This window comes from Callorhinus ursinus, unplaced genomic scaffold (genome assembly GCF_003265705.2).
Source record: "Callorhinus ursinus isolate GAN/ISIS: 27379988/994484 unplaced genomic scaffold, GSC_fseal_2.0 scaffold13, whole genome shotgun sequence".
Taxonomy (NCBI): Eukaryota; Metazoa; Chordata; class Mammalia; order Carnivora; family Otariidae; genus Callorhinus; species Callorhinus ursinus.
Window position 1 is genome coordinate 38,631,124 of NW_027397075.1, and position 26,159 is coordinate 38,657,282.

Below are 26,159 nucleotides of genomic sequence, written 5' to 3' on the forward strand. Positions count from 1 at the left end.
TGAACGTGGATATGGAGTAGAAAGTAGATGTGAGTTTGGTACTTAAAGGAGAGCAGGTGGAGCAAACAGAGAGAGATGAGGCTAGCTGGAGTAATGGCTGGCAGATGGCCAGATTCTGTGGGCCCTTGAATGCTATGCTAAGGAACCTGGACTTTATTGTGTTCACTTAAACCTATGGAAGTGTGTAAACAAAAAACAAACAAACAAAAAAAGGAGATTTGTGCTTTAGAAAGACAACTGTGACAGGATGTTTAGGAAAAGATTCCCAGTTTGCCACTGGGTTTGTGAAATGGGAATGTGAGAAAGAGGTCTACACCAGCAACCCGGATTGGGATGACACCTTCTCTACTAGAAGGAATGGGTGAAACCCTGAAGACTGGCTACTGGTTTTCAATGGAGTATCATGGAATGCTAGAATTACTTCGATCAAAGTCTATGGGGGGGGGTCCCTTGATTCGCTCGTGCAACTCTGCCTTTTTACTTTTTATATTTTGAACTTCTATGTAATAAAGTTTACACTTCTTCATCCAAGAAATGCTTGTAGACTGAGAGGGCAACTCTGATATACGAAAGGGTAGGATTTGGAAAGAGACTCCACTGAACGACAAAGGAAGAGGAGCCAGCAAATGGGACTGAAACAAAGCCTGCAGAGACGAACAGCCACTGAGAGAGGAGACTCCTTGAAACCATTTGAGACGTAAATTTTCAGGGGAAAAAAAAAAGGAAATCACGTCTTAGATTTCATAATACTTTTCTACCTGGTGTATTTTTGCTTGGTACCCTGAATTTGGAACTAAAACAACTGAAATGGTTAAACATGAAATTTTCATGTGAATATTCACCTGGCTCTGGATTCGTCAGGAGTGTCCATCTGTTTTCTGTTTTTATAAACACAACAAGCTGTCACTGAGCTTTTCCTAGAAGCAACCTCCCCATCTTCAACTGGTTGAAAGGTAAACTTAGTAGTAACTTATTTACATAAACAAGGCTGATTACCAGAATTCAATCTTTTTTCCCCAGAGCTGAATTTAAATAAGGGAAGTTAAATACAGAAATTATCTAAACATGTCAAAAAACTCATGTTGATTAGGCAAGGATTCAAGCACTCACTGCTACTTCAGGTTAGTGAGACCATACTATGATTCCAGTTGAGAGATATTAGATCAGTACAGCTGTTATGAGTTACTGTTAGCCCTGCAAACCTCAGCCTCCTGCCTCATGATCTTTCTCGTGTTTCCTGGTCCTCTCACTTAATCCAGTGAAAAACAACAACAAAAAGAAAGAAGGCATCCAAATGGCCAACAGACACATGAAAAAGTGCTCAACATCACTCGGCATCAGGGAAATCCAAATCAAAACCTCAATGAGATACCACCTCACACCAGTCAGACTGGCTAAAATTAACAAGTCAGGAAAGACAGATGTTGGCGGGGATGCGGAGAAAGGGGAACCCTCCTACACTGTTGGTGGGAATGCAAGCTGGTGCAACCACTCTGGAAAACAGTATGGAGGTTCCTCAAAAAGTTGAAAATAGAGCTACCATACGATCCAGGAATTGCACTACTGGGTATTTACCACAAAGATACAAATGTAGGGACCCAAATGGGTACGTGCACCCCAATGTTTATAGCAGCAATGTCCACAATAGCCAAACTGTGGCAAGAACCAAGATGTCCATCGACAGATGAATGGATAAAGAAGAGGTGGTATATATACACAATGGAATATTATGCAGCCATCAAAAGGAATGAGATCTTGCCATTTGCAATGATGTGGATGGAACTGGAGGGTGTTATGCTGAGTGAAATAAGTCAATCAGAGGAAGACATGTATCATATGACCTCTCTGATATGAGGAATTCTTAATCTCAGGAAACAAACTGAGGGTTGCTGGAGTGGTGGGGGGGTGGGAGGGATGGGGTGGCTGGGTGATAGACATTGGGGAGGGTATGTGCTATGGTGAGCGCTGTGAATTGTGCAAGGCTGCTGAATCACAGATCTGTACCTCTGAAACAAATAATGCAATATATATTAAGAAAAAAAAAAGAAGAGGAAGACAGCAGGAGGGGAAGAATGAAGGAGAGTAAATCGGAGGGGGGAGACGAACCATGAGAGACGATGGACTCTGAAAAACAAACTGAGGGTTCTAGAGGGGAGGGGGTGGGGGGATGGGTTAGCCTGGTGATGGGTATTAAAGAGGGCACGTTCTGTGTGGAGCACTGGGTGTCATGCACAAACAATGAATCATGGAACACTACATCAAAAACTAATGATGTAATGTATGGTGATTAACATAACAATAAAAAAATTTAAAGAAAAAACCAACCTCAATGAGATACCACCTCACACCAGTCAGAATGGCTAAAATTAACAAGCCAGGAAATGACAGACGTTGGCAAGGATGTGGAGAAAGGGGAACCCTCCTACACTGATGGTGGGAATGTAAGCTGGTGCAGCCACTCTGGAAAACAGTATGGAAGTTCCTCAAAAAGTTGAAAATAGAGCTACCCTACGACCCAGCAAATGCACTACTAGGTATTTACCCTAAAGATATAAATGTAGTGATCCAAAGGGGCACATGCATCCCAATATTTATAGCAGCAATGTCCACAATAGCCAAACTATGGAAAGAGCCTAGATGTCCATCAACAGTGAATGGATAAAGAAGATGTAGTGTGTGTGTGTGTGTGTGTGTGTATACATATATACACAATGGAATATTATGCAGCCATCAAAAAAATGAAATCTTGCCATTTGTGACAACGTGGATGGAACTAGAGGGTATTATGCTAAGCGAAATAAGTCAAGTATTATATGATCTCACTGATATGAGGAATTTGAGAAACAAGACAGAGGAGCATAGGGAAAGGGAGGGAAAAATGAAACAAGATGAAATCAGAGAGGGAGACAAACCATTAAGAGACTCCTAAGCTCAGGAAACAAACTGAAGGTTGCTGGAGGGGAGGGGAGGTAGGGGGATGGGTTAGTTGGGTGATGGACACTGGGGAGGGTATGTGCTATGGTGAGCGCTGTGAATTGTGTAAGACTGATGAATCACAGACCTGTACCCCTGAAACAAATAATACATTATATGTTAATAAAAAAAAAGAAACTGCAAAAAAAAAGAAAGATCTGACAGTAAGTGATACTTAAATGGAGATGTATCTTGTATCTATTAAATCCTTACAGCAGCTATCTGTTCTTGGCAGATAACTTTATAACAATGACAGGGCCTTCACAAAAATACTGCTTTCAGAAAATCTGTACTTAAAGTCTCTGGAGAACTAATCTTAATGGAACAGAAGTGTGCAGCAGACCAATGACCAAGCAAGTCATATGCCATTCATCTGATTCTCATTCATCTATTGCACAATACACATGTTCAGACTGTAAAACTGAATGAGTCCTCTGGCAGCATCACAAGGTCAAATACTTTTAATGTGTTCACTCAGGGATCTCCAGCTGCTAGTCAAGCAAAACAAAACTAAATAAAACCAACACACCACTCCCGCAAATGTATAATAAGCCAGAGTTCATCACTCTTTGTGATAGTGGTACATCACAACTATCTTGCCTTTTTCGTTTCCAGGAGCCCTGATGTAGCTATTATATTTAAAAAGAGTCCTACTTTTTCAGCAATTAAAAATTAAAAAAAAAGCCAAAAATAATGAGGATAATTTCAAGACAGGAAGATAATGGGTTCAGGTCTTTGGTAACCAAATTGTAATAAAACTTTTGCCATTATATTCATTTCCTAAGATCAACGGAGACTGGGACACCTGCACAAAGGAAAACAATGTAGTAAGGAAATAGGAAAATTTCCCAGGACAGGGACACCTAAACCTTTTACCTGGCAATGGCAAACATGTATTGTTTGCTTACCATATAAGCAGGTGCTGTATTAACTGCTTTACATACATACATGGACCCATTTCATCTTTACAAAAACCCTAAGAGGCAAATACTATTAATACCTTCACTTTATAAGTGAAGAGATGGAAGTTAGCAAAGTTAAGTAACTTGCTTGAGATCATGACTCTAGTGAGAATTATAGGAAATAAGTATAACAATTATAGCAATATATATTCTTCATCGAGCTCTTATCATTTATAGACGAACATCTTGAAAAAAGAGAGGGACTTTACGATATTTAGACCTAATTCAAACATTAGGAAAGGATCTTTTCAGAAAAAGCCTTCAAAAGTGGGAATTTAAACTTTGAACAATTTTAAAGGTAGGAGGTCACTTACTCTTAAAAATAGTTCATCTTGACTTTAAACAATATAAATATTTTTTAAGTTGCTTATATTGAGACCCAAATCTGTCCCTAGAATCTTTCATACACTGGCATTTTTTAACCTCTGGAACAAGACAGAACCAATGTAATACATTTCTGTGCCCTGGTTCTTCAAGTATTTAAATTTAATTTTCACTATGTAACCATAAGGTTACATAGAGTTTATTTTTCCAGGTTAAATATAATCAGAAATGTAAATTATTTTGCAATAATTTACCATCATGGTTATCCTTCTTTGAAAATATTGTCAATAAATCCTTCCTCTAGTCTTCCTAATGAGTAAGATGGTCTCAATTGGTCTCTTCCTTTTTTTATTCATGAAAATATTTTATTAATGTGGTGAAATATTGCATTTATTTTCTTGATAACCACATTACACTGTTAATGCATACTGAATAACAAACACAATTCCGAGATCTTCTTATATGAAGAATTCTGAAGCTATAAGTTGCCCAAATTTTCATCATTTTTTTAAGATTTATTTATTTTAGAGAGAGAAAGAGAGAGAGTGCAAGCAGGGGGAGGGGCAGAGGGAGACAGAGTGGGAGAGCAGACACCCTGCTCAGCGCTAGCCCGATGCAGGACTCGATCTCACAACAATGAGATCATGACCTGAGAGGAAATCAAGAGTGGGAGGCTTAGCCCACTGAGCCACCCAGGCACCCCTCATCATTTTTTTTTTTTAAATATAAGTGCAGTAGTTTATTTAACTTTCATTTTGTTAGGTTTAACTCAAACGTTCCAGGGTGAGGTGTGTCTGAATTCAGATGCCTTCACTTAACACATTAGATATTCTTCTAAGTGTCCAAGCCTTTTATTAACCACAGCTTGGCAAGATTGTTTTCTCGGTCTGTATCCAAATCATTACTAAAGGGGCAAATCACAGACTCCTGTGGCATGGCCCCAAGATCCCTCTCTTCATGCTTGCACTGGTCCATAACTGACAAGCTAATAGATTTTCTTACCTAATCAGATGAGGAATAAGCTGAATATCCTTTTTACAATAATGATAAAGTCCTAGCTCACAGGAAACTAACCCACCCTGGAAATACAAAACTCACTCAGATGAAATACTTGGTTAATGGTAATTTGTTACATAACATGATTCATTCTAGACCCTAGCTTTAATTTCAGCACTTCTTTTCATCCTCACTTTTCAAATGGGTTGGTACTCATTGCAGCATGAATGCTCTGACATCCCCATGATTTAAGTAATAAGCAAGTGCCAAGATTTCTTTTTAAAGAGGATCTAGAGGTATCTCGAGATCCCCCGCTCCTTTTCATGTAGCTTTTCATGCCTTTCTAAATATTTTTTTCTTAACATGATCAGCATTATAGTAAGCAACTAGATCAAAAGGAAAAAAATAAAATACAGAGAAATTAAGGGGGAACTGTGGCCATATGAGGCTAACCAGATTATCAGTGTATGAAAATTTCTAATACCTGAGAGAATTCTCACAGAACTGCTAAGGTTGACAGGCCAGCCATCTTTAAGCCAGGTAATCGAAGGCAGGGGGATTCCTGAAGCTTCACAAGTCAGAGACACTGAGTTCTTTTCCACGACACTGATATTTTCAGGTATCCCATGGTTTCCTATGATGCTTGGAGGGGCTGTATGGTAGAACAAATAAGAAAAGGAAAAGAAATTAGCTAATATATATCAAACACCAAATCCTCAACAGCCTATGGTTAATAAGATGACCTCCATTTCCTGGTCAACAATAAGCAAAATAAGCAATTATAACAATAAGCTTATTAGAAGTAGCAATATTTTAATGTGACATTCCTGGAAGTAAAAACGTCGCTTCTTCCCCACTCATAGCAGTAAATGATTTTCACATTATTACTCTATTGGTGGTGAATGATTTTCTTTTTTTTTTAATATTTTATTTATTTATTCATGAGAGACAGAGGGAGAGAGAGAGGGACAGAGAGAGAGAGAGAAGCAGAGGGAGAAGCAGGCTCCCAAGGAGCAGGGAGCCCGATGCGGGACTTGATCCCAGGACCCTGGGATCATGACCCGAGCCGAAGGCAGATGCCCAACCATCTGAGCCACCCAGGTGCCCGATTCATGACCTTCTTATAGGCAGAATTTTCTAACAAATAAATCTAATCCTAAAAATTAAAATATTCTAACAAAAAAGATGCTTAATATTGAAACTTCTTCTCTTTTACATTCTGATTATGTTCGTTTTGGCTCACATATTTGCTGCAAACTACAGGATATTAATACTGGACTTTGTGTATGTCCTAATTGAAGTTGTAAGATTGTGTCTTATAAATTTATCATTGTTTCTGTAGATTTAAAAATTGCAGGGGCACCTGGGTGGTTCAGTCAGTTAAGCATCTGACTCTTGATTTCAGCTCAGGTCTTGATCTCAGGGTTGTGAGTTCAAGCCCCTGTGGGTTAAAAAAAAAAATGCAATTCCTAGAGACTCTATCCAAAAACTGTTAGAACTAATGAATGAATTCATTAAAGTTGCAGGATACAAAATCAATACATAAAATCTACTGCATTTTTATACATTAATAATGAAATATATAAAGTGAAAGTAAGAAAACAATCCTATTTACAATTCCATCAAAAAGAATAAAATACATGGAATAAATTAACCATAGAAGAAAAAGACCTGTGTGTTGAATACTACAATAATGAAAGAAACTGAACAAGGCACAGATAAAAGGACTGAGGAATAATATTGTCAAAATGTCCATACTACCCAAAGTAATGCAATCTCTATTAAAATTCCAATGGCATTTTCCACAGAAATAGAATAAACAATCCTAAAATTTATATGGAACCACAAAGGACCCCAAATATCAAAGCAATCTTGAGAAAGAACAGAGCTGGAGGCATCACACTCCCTAATTTCAAACTATTCTACAAAGCTCTAGTAATTAAAACAGTATGGTATTGACATAAAAACAGACACATAAATCAATGGTACAGAATGGAGAGCCCAGAAATAAACCCACTCATATATTGTCAATCATTTTACAACAAAGGAGCCAGGAATATCTGATGGGGGAAAAGACAGTCTCTTCATTGAATGGTGCTGGGAAAAATTGGATAGCCAAATGCAAAAGAATGAAACTGGACCACTATCTTACACCATACATAAAAATGAACTCAAATGGATTAAACACTTGAACATAAGACCTGAAACCATAAAACTCCTAGAAGAAAACATAAACCTCTTGACACAGGTCTTGGAGATGGTTTTTCGAATGTGACACCAAAAACAAAAAGCAACAAAAACAAAAATAAACCACTGGGACTACATCAAAGTAAAAAGCTTCTGCACAGCAAAGGAAACAATCAACAAAATGAAAAGGCAATCTACTGAATGGGAGAAAATACTTGTAAATCATATATCTGATAGGGGGCTAATATCAAAAATATATAAAGTACCCATACAATTCAACAGCCCAAAACAATCAATTAAACATGGGCAAAGGATATGAATAACGATTTTTCCAAAAAAGACATACAGATGGTTAAAAGGTGCAATGAAAAGGTACTCAACATTATTAATCAACAGGGAATGCAAATCAAAAGCACAATGTGATAACACCTCACACCTGTTAGAATGGCTATTATCAAAAAGATAAAAATAACAAAGAGAGGATGAAGAGAAAAGAGAATCACCCTGTTGGTGGAACTGTAAATTCATGCAGCCATGGGGGTGAACAGGTTTTTTGAGGTTCCTCAAAAAATTAAAATTAGAACCACCATATGATTCAGCAATTTTACTTCTAGGTATTTATATGAAGAAAATGAAAACACTACCTTGAAAAGACTCATGCACCCCCATGTTCATTGCAGCATTATTTACAACAGCCAAGCAATGGAAACAACCCATGTCCATTGATGGATGAATAGATAAAGAAATTAAAGGATATCTATACAATGGGTTATTTTCAGCCATAAAAAAGAACAAAATCTTGCCATTCTAACAACATGGAAGTACCTCAAAGCATTATGCTAAGTGAAATAAGTCAGACAAAAAGATAGATACTGTATGATCTCTCTTAGATGTGGAATCTAAAAATAGGTATTAAGGAGGGCACTTGTGATAAGCACTGGGTGTTATACACAACTAATGAATCCTTGAACACTACATCAAAAACTAATAATGTACTATATGTTGGCTAATTGAACATAATAAAAAAATACTGATAATAGCTTCAAAAAAACAAAAAAATTTTAAAAAATTAAAAAAAAACAAATATACCAAGTTCATAGGTACAGAGAACAGTCAGGGGAGGGGCAAACTATTTTTGTTTTTAGTTTAAATAAACTGAAAAAAAAGAAAAAATTAAAATTGCAATTTAACTTATATGCATACAAATAACTGTCCCTGAGTACATGTATGCTTGGTCTACTCCTATTGACATTTATGACTCATTAATTAGAATATTAAAGCTAACTTCAGAACAACTCATGAGCAACTGATGTTTAGTCAGTAAATTCTAAGGAACCAAGCCTTATACTAACCAAAACAGCAAATCTGGAAAACAGAGGATCAAGGAATATTACTTAGGATAGCATTGGTTCAAAAGTACTTGAAGAAGACAGAGAATTAAATCTACTTTACTATGTGCTTTTCTAAGAGAATTTCCAATATATGCCTGTTTCAGCAAGGTAAGAAATGGGAGGTCAAGCATAAAAGGATAAGTGATGAGACTGGTCCAGAGAAAAGGTGCATATGCAGAAAATCATAGACTATAAATAAAAGACGCAACACTTAAGGCTTATGTTTCCCATCCAGGATGCTATAGATTATAATGGCCAGTGAATAGACTTACTGAGCTTCTTTATACTTACTATGTACACTTAAGTCATATTTTCTGTCAGTCATTCCCGCTACATTTACAGCAACACACACATAACGGCCTGTGTCAGATACATGAATGTTCTTCAGCTGAAGGATGCGACCTTCATCCAATATTTCCATTCCCCTTCCCTTGGTCAAAGGGCGGCCATCTTTCATCCAGGTCACTTTTGGTTGAGGAATACCCTGCACCTCACACTCCAAGGAAATACTCTTCCCTCGAGTAACAGTGATTTCAGTAGGGTGGCTGCCACTATTGGATATAGTTGGTCGAACTGGAAAAAAAAAAAAAAGAAAGAAAGAAAAAATAGTAAAGTAGGAAATGTCTGCTTCAAGTCTTGCATAAGAATTCGTATCAGCCAAAGTTAAACTCATTTTTGATGTCAAAATATTAACTACTAAATAAAAGACCCAGGGCTAACAGACAAAGCATTGCTATATTGAGAGGTAGAATTCCTCTCCAATGTTTCTAAATGTGTTCATGCTTAGAATAAAGCTTTAAACACAGTAAGAAAAGAATTCTGTGTTAATTTCCCTGATTTTTAACAAGTTATACAAATACTTGAACTTATCTTTCATAGCCCTAATTTACAGAAGCTTTCCTACTACTAACATTAAAATAGATAACAGTAGCCTCGCTCACAATCAATTCCTTTCTTCCTTCTACATTCCACTTCAGGAGTTGGAAAGCTGAGACTGTTTTTCATTCTCTGAAAATTGAGGTGGCCACATGAATCAATTCAGGCCTAAAAAATCTAAATAAAGGTCTGCCTGGTGGGTATGGGGGATGAGGGGAATGGGTTGGGAATTTTTTTGCTGTCCCAAAGAAAGGAAAACATACCACTCCTTACCCTTATTTTTGCCTTCAATGTAGACTTGATACCACAGTTGAAGCAATGATCTTGAGACCACATAGGTAGGAGCAGGAGAATCCTAGCTCTCCTGGTTTATATGAATAAGGTTCTGACCAACTCCAGGGACTGCCAACCTCAGGCTTCTCATTATGTGAGAAAATAAGTCTCTAATTGGTTAAGCCACTGATTACTAGTTATTCTGTAGTTTTGTAGCTGAATTTACCTAATTGATACTTATTCTAAGAAAAAAAAATTAGACCAATTCTAATACATAGGTGTGTGGGGGAAGAAACATGGGCCAGCATTAGTAATCTTGGGTTTTAGTGCCAGTCCTACTACAATCAATTCAGGTGACCTTGGTCAGTCATGGAAACCTCTCTGAACTTAGATGACTACATATGCAAAATGGAGGCAATAATTTTGTTTTATATCATAGTTCATGTAAAGGTTAAATGAGATAATGTGAATATTTAAAACAGTTTCAAATCTTATACAAATTAAATATTCTTTAAGATATTTTTCCATTTTGCAAATATACCCTATGATACAACACCATCTCTCCCCATTCCACATATCCACTATCCTGCCCCCAATACATTACAACCACATTGATGTGTCTTCTATTAGCATGCTGATGTAGAGTGCACAGCTGTATTGCTAAATGAATAACAGAGAGAAATAAGCAATTGCTCTTTGTTTATGTCAGCACAGTTTAAATTTGTGAGTCTTATGATAGGTATATTATAACCATACTACCTTGAATGTATCTTAAAAGATATAAAGAAAAAGCAAAAAGGAGAGACAGATTAAAAGAAAGTCTGGCTAATCAATAACTTACTATAAACTTGCAGACTGTAGTCTTTCTTTGCAGTTCCAGCAACATTTGATGCTACACACGTATATAGCCCTGCATCAGATTTTTCCGCAACTGAGATCTGTAACTGTCTGCCTCCAGATAAAGTTCTGACTCGCCCTGCAGCATCAGCCAGCACTGGGGAGCCTACAAAGAAAACAAAATGCCAGAATGTGAAGCAAAAATATATAACATTTTGTGTACATACTTTGATAAGTACGTTTATTTACAACTTAGTTCAAGAACCTAAAAGGCAGATGACACTGTAAAATAATCCTATGCAAAAAGAAGGAGGAGAAGGCAGGAGAGGAGAGGCAGGAGGAAGAGACATTTATCAAGATTATCTTCTGCAGGGCGCCTGGGTGGCTCAGTCAAATGTCTGCCTTTGGCTCAGGTCATGAACCCAGGGTCCTGGGATCGAGTCCCACGTTGGGGTCCCTGCTCGGCGGGAAGCCTGCTTCTCCCTCTCCCACTCCCCCTGCTTGTGTTCCCTCTCTTGTTGTCTCTCTGTCAAATAAATAAATAAAATCTTTAAAAAAAAAAAGATTATCTTCTGTAAATTTTTTTCAATCAGTATTACATTTGAAAGCATACTTAGAAAAATAAAGTAAAATCTTAAAACAATAAAACAAAATGATTTTAAAAATCAACTAAAAATATTAGGCACCTGGGTGGGTCAGTGGATTAAAGGTCTGCCTTTGCCTCAGGTCATGATCCCAGTGTCCTGGGATGGAGCCCCGAGTCGGGGTCCCTGCTCCGCGGCGAGTCTCATTCTCCCTCTCCCTCTCCCATCTCTCTTGCTCTCGCTCTCAAATAAATAAATAAAATCTTTAAAAAAATCAACTAAAAATATAGATTATCTGTCTGATACTTAATGGATACAAATAAATATTAATGAATCAATTGAAAATTTGTTTAACTCAACATGCATTGCAAAACTGTCACAAATACAGCAAAAATGTTATAGAAAATATTTTTTAAAGCTTATTTTAAAGAAGATAAAAGAATTCTTTGAATGGTGGATTCTTGACCATTATAGCCACCCTATAATGCATTAGATTATAAAGTAATCAATTAATACAGAAAGTTAATTTTTTTCTGGAGAACAGTTCCAAATTAAAGATTTTCAGCTATATAGTGTAGAAGTTATCAAATGCTACACATTTAATATAAAGCAATCATACTATTTGTATTTCTGTATGAAAACCCCAGGAAAGTTTGTTAATAAAATGATATGTTTGTCAAACAAAATACAGATTCATTTAACATTTATTTTAATCTTATAAATGTTGAGGATGAAAACTGACCTTTCTTCTTCCAAATGAGATTTGGGGGTGGAATACCACTTGATTCACACAATAAACTAATGAGATTCCCTTCAATGACTGTAAGTTGAGCAAGTTCATCAGAACCATAAATATTTGGTGGCACTGAAAGATGAAAAATTATTATATTTACATTAACTTTACATTAAATTTCCTTAATATTTTACATTTTAAAAAAGGTTCCCACTCAAATGACATAAGGAAAAAATTAGCCCTTGAGGTTGACATATTGATACCACATTAAAAGTCAACTATAAGACAGAAAAATACCTATTAGCAGACTTCTCGTTTTCACAGATAGAAACTTAATTAACAAAATATTCAGAAGCTAATGTATTGTAGATAATTAGACTTTTTGCATCAGAAAACTAAAGCACCTACCAAATTTACACTTAATTGTCTTTTCTGCTCAGCCAGTTTTGATGTCTTAGCTCCTGAACAGAACTGGAAAACAGGCTTACAACATTATGGTAAAGGACAGACACAGGGGTTTGATCCAAGAAATGGATATGTTATTAGAATGCACAGCCTGCCTCCCCACTGTCCTCTAGTTTCTCTTTGGAACATTTAAGTGAACCCTGACTACCCACGCTCCTCTCAAGAAGGCCAAGCCTGCCTTTGCTGGCTGAACTCTCCTCTCAAGATGCTTCTCTGGCTGCAATATTATCAGGTGGCAGATGCTTGCTCTTCCAAGCTCCTGGGAGTTGAGAAATGGGAAAATCCTCCCCTCTCAATGTAGCTTCCAGTCATTGTTCAACTTCAACTGCCCCCATGTGAAAACCTCCTTCTTTGAGGCTCATGCCACCAATTTACTTCTCTTTCTACCTCACCATCATCTGTGAACCTGCCATTCTTTTTCTATTCATTGAACAATTTGGTACTTGTTTTTATCTTTCTCCTTCACATGGAGACCTGGCATTCTTCTGTATGAACACAACATCTGCAACATCCAGTCTGACCACTGTGGCTACTCACTTCCTTGATCTGCTCATTCCTTTCTCCACCATGCTCATCATCTAGAACATTTCTCATACTGCTCCATCCTTATAGCTTTCACTCAGTTATTCCCAATTCTCACTTCATCGACCCACTTGAATCTCAAGTCTTTTCATCTCTCAGAAACTTCCCAATCCAGCTGCCTACTCTTGTTTACTGACTTTTCTATCCAGCTTAGATTTCATGATCAATAATTTCAACTACTCCTTTGCCAATAATCTCAACTGCCTTGCACTCTTGTCCTTCCTGTTTTGCAACACTCTTCCTCTGGATGAATCCTACAGTTAGTTTACTGTCATCTCCCATACCACAGATGGAAAGTTCTGCCGAAGAAAATGACAATTACATAGATTGCCATTACCATAAGTACACCATCTCCAACCTCAATTCCACCCTCCTCTATTCCCATGGCTTCCATTGACACAAATACTTGCAAATCTGTATCTGTAATGCAGACCCCATCTGAGGTCTAGATTTTTGTCTGACTACTAAACATCTCCACCTGGATATATCAGAGACACTTTCAAATTTGACTTGCCCACAACTGAACCCAGACACCTTTGTTCCTTTTCTGAGGGAAGGACACTGCTGTCCACATGGCCCAGCTGGCCAACCCACAACAACATCCATCCTCTACTCTTCTTCTTTTCACACCTACCCATGTAATCAATTAATCCTGTTAATTCAGTTTCTTAAATACTACTAGAGTTTATCTGTTTTATTCCCCAAATACAGATCTGAACATCCCAGTCCTTCTTTAAATCCCTTTAACAGTAACCTATCTATAATTGATCTTCAGTTAATTACATATAATCACACTTACCCCAAATGTTGACATTATAGTTTTTCTCAGTTTTTCCAGCAACATTTGTTGCCTCACAAGTGTAACGACCAGTGTCTTGAACTTGAGCCTCTTCAATCTAAAAATAAAACCATGCTTTGAAACCTGTTTCTATTTCATAATTGGAGTTTTTCTATTAATGTTATTTGTGACTTCTTATTTTTCATGAGTATTCTAAAGGTTTTCAAACATATAGAAAGGAAAGAGAATAGTAGAGCATATGACTATATGCCCATCACCCACATTCAACACTTAAATCAAAATTCAACAATTAAATTAAAATTCAACAATTTTCATCTATATCATACTTTGTTTTAATCTAATTAATAGTGAATGAAGGTCTAGAAAGGCCTTTTAAATATAATTAAATAAAATTCAGATAAAATAACAAAACACAATTTCTGAATAAGTTATTTAGGGCTTTAATATAGATAACCTTTATATATCTAGGCTATCGTTCAGTAAAATAACACCTTTATTATTGGTTTATTACATGTCTTCTCCCTATACTGGGTTTGTAAGCTTCTTTTTTTAAAATTTTTATTTAAATTCTAGTTAATGTACAGTGCAATATTGGTTTTAGGAGTAGAATTCAGTGATTTATCACCTACATACAACACCCAGTGCTCATTATAACAAGTGCCCTCCTTAACACCCATCACCCATCTAGCCCATTCCCCACTCACTTCCCTCCATCAACACTCTTTATTCTCTATCTTTCAGAGTCTCTTGTGGTTTCTTTCTCTCTCTTTTTCCCCCTCTCATATGTTCATCTATTTTGTTTCTTAAATTCTACATATGAGCGAAATAATGATATTTGTCTTTCTCTGACTGACTTGTTTCACTTAGCATAATACATTCTAGCTCCAGCCACATTGCTGTGAATGGCAAGACTGCATTCTTTTTGATGGCTGAGTAATATACCATTGTGTGTGTATATATATATATATATATACTACATCTTCCTTACCCATTCATCAGTCGATGGACATTTGGGCTCTCTCCACAGTCTAGGTCTTGTTGATAGTGCTGCTATAAACAGCGGAGTGCATGTACCCCCTTGAATCTATATTTTTGTATCCTTTGGGTAAATACCTAGTAGTGTAATTGCTGGATTATAGGGTGGTTCTATTTTTAACTTTTTGGGGAACCTCCATACTGTTTTCCAGAGTGGCTGCATCAGTTTGCATTCCCACCTACAGTATAAGAGGGTTCCCCTTTCTCCACATCCTTGCCAATACTTTTTGTTTCCTGTGTTGTTAATTTTAGCCATTCTCACAGGCATGAGGTGATACCTCACTGTAGTTTTGATTTGTATTTCCTTGATGATGAGTGATATTGAGCATTTTTTTCATGTGTCTGTTAGCCATCTGGATGTCTTCTTTGGAAAAATGTCTATTCATGTCTTCTGCCCATATCTTAACTGGATTACTTGTTTTTTGGGTGTTGAGTTATTTTTTTAAAGATCTTTTTTTATCTGTCAGAGACAGAGAAAGCACAAGCAGGGGGAACGGCAGGCAGAGGGAGAAGCAGGGTCCCTGCTGAGTAGAGAGTGCGATGTGGGACTTGATCCCAGGACCCTGGGATCATGACCCGAGCTGAAGGCATACATTTAACCGACTGAGGCGCCCAGACATCCCTGGGTGTTGAGTTATAACAGTTCTTTATGTATTTTGGATACTAACCCTTTATCAGATATGTCATTTGCAAATATCTTCTCCCATTCCATAAGCTACCTTTTAATTTTGTTGATGGTTTCCTTTGCTGTGCAGAAGCTTTTTATCTTGAAGAAGTCCCAATAGTTCATTTTTGCTTTTGTTTCCCCTGCCTCCAGTGACTTGTATAGTAAGAAGTTGCTATGGGGGCACCTGGGTGGCTCAGTTGGTTGAGTGTCTGACTCTTGGCTTCAGCTCATGTCATGATATCAGGGTCATGGGATTGAGCCCCACATCGGGTTTTGTGCTCAGTGGGGAGTCTGCTTGGGATCCTCTCCCTGTCCATCTTCCTCTGCTGCTCTCCCCACACCTCAAATAAATATAAATCTTGAAAAAAAAAAAAGAAGTTGCTATGGCCGAGGTCACAGAGGTTGCTGCCTGTGTTCTCCTCAAGATTTTGATGGTTTCCTGTCTCACACTTAGGTCTTTCATCCATTTTGAATTTACTTGGGTGTATGATGTAAGAAAAAGGTCCCAGTCTCATTCTTCATGTTGCTGTCCAGTTTCCCAACACCATTTGTTGAAGAGATTGTCTTTTTTCCATTGAGTATTCTGTCCTGTTTTGTTGAAGATTAGTTGATCATATAGTTCTGGGTCCATTTCTGGGTTTTCTATTCTGTTCCATTGATCTCTGTGTCTGTTTCTGTGCCAGCACCATAAGTCTTGATGACTACAGATTTGTAATACAGCTTGAAGTCCAGAATTGTGATGCCTCCAGCTTTGCTTTTCTTTTTCAGGACTTTGGTTACTCAGGGTCTTTTGTGGTTCCGTACAAATTTTAGGATTGTTTATTCAAGCTCTGTGAAAAATGCTGGTGGTATTTTGATAGGGATTGCATTAAATGTGTAGATAGCTTTGGGTAGTAGAGACATTTTAACAATGGTTGTTCTTCCAATCAATGAGCAAGGAATGGATTGGAAGAACAAATCCAATGCTCCAAGAATGGAGCATGAGCATTTTCTTTCTGTCCTCTTCAATTTCCTTCATAAGTGTTCTATACTTTTCAGAGTACAGATCTTTTACCTCTTTGATTAGGTTTATTCCTAGGTATCTTATGATTTTTGGTGCAATTGCAAATGCGACTGATTCCCTGATTGTTTTTTGTGCTGTTTCATTATTGATGTATAGAAACGCAACAGATTTCTGCACATTGATTTTATATCTTGTAACTTTGTTGAATTCATGAATTAGTTCTAGCAATTTTTTCGTGGAGTCTTTCAGGTTTTCTACGTAGAGTATATCACGTCATCTGTAAATAGTGAAAGTTTGACTTCTTCCTTCCCGATTTGGATGTCTTTTATTTCTTTTTGTTGTTTGATTGAGGCTAAAAATTCCAGTACTATGTTAAGTAGTAATGGCAAGAGTGGACATCCTTGTCTTTTTCCTGACCATAGGGGAAAGGTTCTCAGTTTTTCCCATTGAGGATGATATTAGCTGTGGGTCTTTTATATATGGCCTCTATGATGTTAAGGTGTTTTATCTAGCCCCACTTTGTTGAGGGTTTTTTTTTTTTAATCAAGAAAGAATGCTGGGGCGCCTGGGTGGTTCAGTCGTTAAGCGTCTGCCTTTGGCTCAGGTCATGATCCCAGGGTCCTGGGATCGAGCCCTGCATCGGGCTCTCTGCTCTGTGGGAAGCCTGCTTCTTCCTCTCCCACTCCTCCTGCTTCTGTTCCCTCTCTTGCTGTGTCTCTCTCTGTCAAATAAATAGATAATATCAAAAAAAAAAGAATGCTGTATTTTATCAAATGCTTTTTCTGTATCTATTGACAGGATATTATCCTTTCTTTTATTGATGTGGTGAATCACATTGATTTGTGATTCTTTTCATTGATTCATTTCATTTCATTTGTGATTCATTCATTCATCAATTCATTCATTCATCAATTCTTTTCATTGATTTGTGAATACTGAACCACCTCTGAAGCCCAGAAATAAATCCCACTTGGTCATGGTGAATAATTCTTTTAAAGTACTGTTGAATTCCATTTGCTAGTATTTTATCAAGAATTTTTGCATTTATGTTCATCAAGGATATTGGCCTGTAAATCTCCTTTTTTAAAAAGTTTAAATTCAATTACTTAACATATATTATTTGTTTCAGGGGTACAGGTCTGTGATTCATCAGTCTTATATAATACCCAGTGCTTATTACAACATATACCCTCCCCAATATCCATCACCCAGGTACACCATCCCTCCATCCCCCACCCCTCCAGCAACCCTCAGTTTGTTTCCTATGATTAAGAGTCTCTCATGGTTTGTCTCCCTCTCTGGTTTCATCTTGTTTCATTTTTTTCTCTCTTCCCCTATGATCCTCTACCTTCTTTCTTAAATTCCATATATCAGTGAGATCATAGGATACTTACCTTTCTCTGATTGATTCATTTTGCTTAGCATAATACCCTCTAGTTCCAGCCATGTCATTGCAAATGGCAAGATTTCATTTTTGATGGCTGCGTAATATTCCATCACACACACACACACACACACACACACACACACACACACACACACACGCACCACATCTTTATCCATTCATCTGTCAATGGACATCTGGGCTCTTTCCATAGTTTGGCTATTGTGGACATTGCTGCTATAAATACTGGGATGCATGTGCCCCTTTGGATCATTACATTTATATCTTGGGGGTAAATACTTAGTAGTGCAATTGCTGGGCTGTAGGGTAGCTCTATTTTCAATTTTTGAGGAACTTCCATACTGTTTTCCAGAGTGGCTGCACCAGCTTGCATTCCCACCAACAGTATAAGCGGATTCCCCTTTCTCTGCATCCTTGCCATCTTTCGTTATCTGACTTGTTAATTTTAGCCATTCTAACTGGTGTGAGGTGGTATCTCATTGTGGTTTTGATTTGTATTTCCCTGATGTTGAGTAATGTTGAGCATTTTTTCATGTGTTTGTTGGCCATTTGGATGTCTTCTTTGGAGAAATGTCTGTTCGTGTCTTCTGCCCATTTCTTCATTAGATTTTTTGTTGTTTGGGTGTTGAGTTTGATAAGTTCTTTATAGATATGGGATACTAGCCCTTTATCTGATATGTCATTTGCAAATATCTTCTCCCATTCTGTGGGTTGTCTTCTGGTTTTGTCGACTGTTTCCTTTGCTGGCTGCACAAAAGCTTTTTAACTTGAGAAGTCCCAATAGTTCATTTTTGGTTTTGTTTCCCTTGCCTTTGGAGATGTGTCTAGCATGCAATTCTCCTTTTTAGTAGGATTTTTGTCTAGTTTTGGAATCAAAGTAATGCTGGCCTCATTGAGGGAGTTTGGAAGTTTTCCTTCCATTTCTATTTTTTGAAACAGTTTGAGAAGGATAGGTATTAACTTTTCTTTAAATGTCTGGTAGAATTCCCTGGGGAAGCCATCTGGCTTTGGACTTTTGTTTGTTGGAAGATTTTTGAATACTGATTCAATTTTCTTTGCTGGTTATGGGTCTGTTCAAATTTTCTATTTTGTCCTGTTTCAGTTTTGGTAGTTTGTATGTTTACAATCTAGGAATCTAGGAATTTATCCATTTCTTCCAGATTGCCCAATTTGTTGGCATATAATTTTTCATAATATTCTCTTATGATTACTTGTATTTCTGTGGTGTTGGTTGTGTTCTCTCCTCTTTCATTAGTGATTTTATTTACTTGGGGCTTTTCTCTTTTCTTTTTGATTAAGTCTTGGCCATAGCAATGTTTTTCTAGATATGTCTCCTGAGGCAAGGGAAATAAAAGCAAAAATAAACTGGTGGGCCTTCATCAAGATAAAAAGCTCTGCACAGCAAAAGAAACAATAAACAAAACTAAAAGGCAACCTACAGAATGGGAAAAGATATTTGCAAATGACATATATGATAAAGCATTAGTATCCAAAATATATAAAGAACTGATACAACTCAACACCCAAAAAATAAATAATCCAGTTAAAAAATGGGCAGAAGACATGAACAGACATTTCTCCAAAGAAGACATACAGACAGCCAACAGACACATGACTCATTCATCATCAAAGAAATACAAATCAAAACTACAATGAGGTATCACCTCACACCTGTCAGAATGGCTAAAATAAAAAACACAAAGAACAAGTGTTGGCAAGGTTGTGGAAAAAGCAAAACTCTTGTACTGTTGATGGGAATGCAAGCTGGTGCAGCTATTCTGGAAAACAGTATGGAGCTTCCTCAGAAAGTTAAAAATAGAACTACCCTATGATCCAATCATCACACTACTGGATACCTACCCCCAAAATATAGAAATACTAATTCAAAGTGACACATGCACCCCTATGTTTATAGCAGCATTATTTATAATAGCCAAATTATGGAAGCAGTCCAAGTGTCCACTGATAAATGGATAAAGGAGATTATATATATATATATATACACACATACACATATAATATATATATGAGATATATATATATCTCACATATGTGATCACATATCATATATAGGTAGGAATGGAATGTTATTCAGCCATAAACAAGAATGAAATCTGGCCATTTATAACAACATGGATGTAGCTAGAGGGTGTAACATTAAATTAAATAAGTCCATCAGAGAAAGACAAATACCAAATGATTTCACTTACATGTGAAATTTTAAAACAAAACAAACGAACAAAGGGAAAAGAAGAGAAAGAGAAACAAACCAGGAAAAAAGATTCTTAATTATAGAGATCAAACTGATGGTCACCAGAGGAGAGGTGGGTGGAGGGATGGGTGAAATAGGTGAAGGGGATTAAGGAGGGCACTTGTTGTGATGAGCACTGGGTGTTGTATGTAAATGATGAATCACTATTTTGTACACCTGAAACTAATAAAACACTGTATGTTAACTATACTGGAATTAAAATACAAATTTAATAAAAAAGATATACTGATTTCCTAGTGTGTTCCAGGCAAAATAACATGGTAAGAATCTATTACTTTACCTGGTTGGGGATGTGCATGAATTGTTTTGGGAAATACACAGGTTCGATAGTCTTAACCGACCAATTTTGTTTGAGTTCTGTAGTAGCTTTTATTTCCATGAGGTCCTCTCTGTACACCCCTCAGTGGGACCTGCACATTTCAGGGTGCCTGGCCAGCCTCTGTGGTAGGGATTCAATAGATCCCAGGATTTCTTCACCCTCACCTTTCTTTTGGCTTTCCAAACTTATTGAGATCTGTGCCCCGAAGAAATCAACGTCTATATTCTGAAATTTGCCAAGACATTTCTAATCACACATAGCTCTCCCCGCCCAGTGCTGGGACTTGTGTTCATACAACTGTCTCCCTCTGTCATTTGGTCAGAGCAGGGGTTTGAGAATACTACCAGCTGATTTCTAGAGCTCTGGGTCTGCCTCTGAGCATGGCCAGTGCTTTTTTCTTTTCTCCCCTATATAGCTCAATTGACTTATCCTACCTTCCTCCACCAGTTATTCCAGCTTTTCCTTCTTTACCCAGCTCCACTATTACAGATCATAATTCCTAAAATCTCTACTTGGTTGCCTCTAACACAGAACTTCATACTTCCTCCCATTCTCTCCCATGTTTCTGCTCTCCTTATATGAGCTTCTCAGTTTCCTGAGAATGTGCTGATCCCATCATCCATTTCTCAAGGCTCCCTTTGTTTGCCAGCAATAACCTTCCTTTACCAAGAGGCTATGTGGTATAGTGGTTAGTAGCATGAGTTTTAAAGCTATACTCCCTGTATTCAAATCCCATTTCTGACACTTAGTAACTGTGGGCAGATTACTTAGCCATTCTTTCGGTTTCTCAATAGGGTTATTATGAGGACTTTATAAACATTCCAATGGCTTATTACTTCCTGAATACTAATTCCTTTGTATTTTTTTAAGATTATCTATTTATTTATTTGAGAGGGAGGGAGAGAGAGAGAGAGAGAGAGAGAGAGCGAGAACACAAGAGCAGGGGAAGAAGAAGCAGACTCACCGCTGAGCAGGGAGCCTGACTCAGGGCTTGATCCCAGAACCCTGAGATCAAGACCTGAGCCGAATGCAGATGCTTAACCTACTGAGCCACCCAGATGTCTCATGTCTCCTGAATCCCAGTTCCTTAAATTGATTTTCATTGTTAGCTCTTATTTCACTCAAATCAATGTTGTCAATATTATTTCCAAATATTCACTTGGTTTAAATTCTCTGTTTCAGCCACACTAGCTTACTTGCTTTCTTTAATCAGGCCTTTTGTCCCATCTATACATAAAAAGCCGTAGCCTTCCAAGATTTCCAGGCAATCACAGCCTCACCTTTCACTATCCTCCCAAAATGTATTACCTGTACCATCCAAATAGTAATTAACTCACACTTACAGTTCTTACTGCATTTTCAATGGAACTGTTAATTTTCTTTTTTTTTTAAAGATTTTATTTATTTATTCATGAGAGACAGAGAGATAGAGGCAGAGGGAGAAGCAGGCTCCCAAGGAGCAGGGAGCCCGATGCGGAACTCGATCCCAGGACCCTGGGGATCTACTTGACCCGAGCCAAAGGCAGACACTCAACCATCTGAGCCACCCAGGCGCCCCTTGGAACCGTTAATTTTCATATATTTACGCAAACTTGGAAGAAACTGAGGGTAGGAAATGTGTCTATTTTTCACATCGTATGCAGAGCATCTAGAATGGGTATTTATTTGCTGAGTGGTTGAATGACTAAAAATGAGGCACTCGTTAGAATGGTTCTATATTTTCCCAGAAGCATTTTTGGATGGCTTCTGGCTACAAATATGGATAGACAAATATCTAAATCTTACTAAGCATAAAGTTTTAAAATATTACAAACCTCATTAATAAAAGGGTACCTATAATTTTACAAGATGAAATTAGTAGAACATTTGTAGACAGGCATGTTTACAACCAAAGCCATGAGCTTAGGAATAATATAAGAAGAAGTAAATGAATCTCTAGGCTTACCTTTAACACAGTTCCATTTTCAGAGGTACTGAGGCCTGGTTTCTTCAGCAACGGGCGGCCATCCTTTAACCAAGTCAAAGTAGGTGGGGGGATAGCGTCACTCTGACATAGTAACTCCACAGCTTGGTTAATGAGGACAGAGATGTTCTGTTCTTCTCCCATGATATTTGGTGGAACTAAGTGAAAGAAGGGTTTTCCCTCAGGACAGAACAGGCCAACACACTGCTTATCTTTTTTAAGCATCAGGACATATACCAAATAACTTTATTAGTTCTTTTAAGATGTAGGATCACAATAATTCTAACATATCCTCGTTGCATCATTTGGTTCAGAATCAAATACTAAGAAATCACTGATTAATATGTTCCTATTGAACAGAAATACTTTTCACTTTAAGAAGTTTTAGAACTGGAAGTTCTCACCAAGTGCCTATTTCAGAAACTTTTTGAACTAGATGTTACTGCTTAAGATTTCCAAAGTAATAAATTACTCATGAAGCATTTTGGAAATAAATAACAATAATTAAAAGCATATATACTTTTGATATTTCTTTATATCTTTTGCAAAAGAAAATAAGTTTTACAGACACAGAGGCAAAATTAAAAAATAGAGTCGAAAGAGACCACCTAGTTCCACCTCATGGTATGTAAAACATGAAGTAGGTGACAGACAATAACTTATTTGAAATAACGTGACTAATCTGTGGCAAAGCTAGGAGTCAAGTCTTCTTATTTGCAGTTTAGAGCTCTTTTTGGTTTTCCATGATGCCTTGTCAGCTTTCTATGGAATAAAGACCATGTGGGATAAATGACACAGTAAAGAACAAAATGAAAGCAATGACCAGCTGTACAACATATAATTACATAAAAAGAGGAAATGAGTTGAAATTTTAATGAGATTAAAATTAGAATCCCCTGGCTATCAAGCTTGTCAGATGTTGAAATGTGTTCTTGGAGAAGTCTAAGGAATCTCCTTCCTTTGGGTGTATTAAAATATAGAGTAAACAATCATTTGTCTCAGATGGTTTAGGTACAGTCCTGCCAAGAATGAGAGGGTGGGCTCCATAACCTCTCAAGGACTCTTTCAGGACTGTATTTATAATAATTCAAAAAACACAAACTAACGATGAAATCAGGCCTGTTATAAAAGGGCCACTGAAAAAACACAGAGAGGAATTTCCTTGGCCATTTCTCACTAAATCCTATTCAGGATTGTAGGACATGTACCATATTTGTTGTATTTTTTTTTTCTTTTAATAAGAAAGGTTAAGCTGCACTGAAATGAATCCTAAGGGACTTTCCAAATGCTTTGATATAAATAAGATTTTTGTGGTAAGGATTGTTATTATAGTTCATTAGCCATTGTTTCAGGCTGGATCCTGAAGCATGTGGCAAAATGACAATGAATGCAATAGCTTTTGATGAGTAACACTGCAGTTCTGTAACCATGAGTTTTCTCTGCTACCATGTCTCCTCAGAGGGAAAGGCATATAAACTAAAGGCCATTTTCTTGTACTGTTTCTGGATGCAGGATCTGCGCTAAATCCAAAGGAACTGATGTCATGATGCAAAGAAATGCCATGCACAATAGTTGGAATAGACTAATAGAGCTTTTGTGCAGAGATTCCTGATTCTGCTCAGTTTAATAGCACATAGACATCTGGCTCTCAATAAGCTTAAAGTAATCTATGGGGACTAGAAAATAGTGGAATTGTTTTAATATGTGAGACATTAGATAAAAGATATATAAATTGTCTGAGATTAAAGCTGCTATAATATTAGCAAAATCAGCACAATTAGTGCCATTTTCTAAGATATTATGAAAACAGATACATTCACCAGTCTTAGCACAGGAAGCCCTAAATAAAATAGCCAATTCAAAAGCTTGAAAGTAATTTCAGGTAAAGTCTGGTCTCAGTGGACAAAAAAGCACCATAACTGCATAAAAATATGTTTATCTTAGAGTATTTATAGAATTTACAAAAAAGCATGAATTCTTTACAACTACTTGTAGAAGTAAAAGTCAGAAATAATTCAAGAAAGCAGAATGTTAATTTATTTCTAAATATTTTTCCTCCAATTATTTTTCTTTATGGCTAAATGAGTTGAATCAAGTTCAAAAAGAAACCAGACTTTTTTTTAAATTGAGAGGAAAAATGCAAAAACAATAGAGTATTTGTTTCTTAAGGAACATAAATAAAAGCAAATCTAATTATAGCTGAGGATATATATTACTGAAGTGCCTCTATGTTTTCTGTCCTTTCATTTCCAACTTTTTGTTTAGTCTGAGAAGAGAACAAGTCTCTACGCTTTAGATCTCGGCTTCCTTAGATGTTATCCTTACTTAGCTTTGTGGTTATATTGCTTAGGAAGGAGGGTATCATGTCTGTTTCTCATCCTATGCATTATCCTTGTTAAATTTAATTATCAAAATCAGCACGGCTGTAGGGTTACACTTGTTGAGATGCTGGAGCATGTGTGATCTCTAACAAAGTTCTCTGAGCTTAGGTTTAAGTAAAGGTACAGGAATCTCAATCATTTAAAAACCCAATTCTCTTGTTTTAGCACCTCAGAATATATAGTAAAATATACCCTGAATTCATACCAAGGGGAAATATTTTAATGAACTACTCTTGCAATTGTAAGGAAAGCTATTTTATCCACTGTCTACTCCTCTTATCACCCCCATACTCTACAATGTAAATCTAAAGAGATTGGTCCCTGGAGATGAACATTCATTAGGCTACAATGAGACATGAAATTGTCAAGGTTATTCCTACAAATATAGGAATATAATATATGGAAATAATACTAATAGGGGAGCACAGATTGGAAACTAATTTCAGATTAAGAGTCTGAAATTTTACATTTCTTTAACTGCTTGCTGTGCACCTATATTCAAATGCTAAGCATATGTAAATGTTAGCTAACCATCTGACTTTTATAACAGAGGAAAAATCCCAGTTTTCAGACCAAAAGGGTTGTATGGAAATGGCTTGGCAAATGACAAAAAATAGTGAGTTTTTATGACTCCTGGAAAATATCAACTTTCTGTCACCTCTCTGGTATACTTTTGACACCAACCCACGTAGAAACAGAAGGAGCCAATCCCAGATTTTCAGTCCTAACTAAAACCCAGCAAATACTCATGTCACCTCTCTGCTTGCTTGCTAATTATTGAAGGAGCTTTTGTATCACATACTTAGATTGACTGATGAATCATTCTCTAAGGATATTTCACATTGTGAGCATTCCAATTCTCCATAAAACGTAAAAATGACCCAGTTAGATTTAAGGGAAGGAGTAGATTCCCTGGGGTTGGACATTTTAGTCCCATCTGTTATCTGTGACACAGAGCACCAGCAAAGCTGGAGGCTGGATGCAGACCCATGTCTACTGCAGAAGCAATAGAAAAGAGGGAGCATAGAGAGCCCTTTGGTAGTTTACTAATGTCAACTGGGACTTTCAAGATCCATTAGATATGTAATTTAGCCATGTTGTAACAAGGTTTCTTTTTTTAATTAAAAAACTA

The 26,159-nt window shown here is 37.0% G+C and overlaps 1 protein-coding gene across 1 annotated transcript in view; it reads right to left on the bottom strand.

The window, feature by feature from the left end:
* The window catches only part of HMCN1 (hemicentin 1), a 489,046-nt gene that overhangs the window by 127,207 nt on the left and 335,680 nt on the right, over positions 1-26,159 (bottom strand). The window contains exons 41-46 of the mRNA XM_025877925.2: positions 22,629-22,804; positions 13,983-14,079; positions 12,146-12,268; positions 10,824-10,985; positions 9,125-9,406; positions 5,740-5,907 (exon numbers count right to left, since the gene is read on the bottom strand). Coding sequence (XP_025733710.1) covers positions 5,740-5,907; positions 9,125-9,406; positions 10,824-10,985; positions 12,146-12,268; positions 13,983-14,079; positions 22,629-22,804 — 1,008 coding nt within the window. The remainder of the gene's footprint in view (positions 1-5,739; positions 5,908-9,124; positions 9,407-10,823; positions 10,986-12,145; positions 12,269-13,982; positions 14,080-22,628; positions 22,805-26,159) is intronic.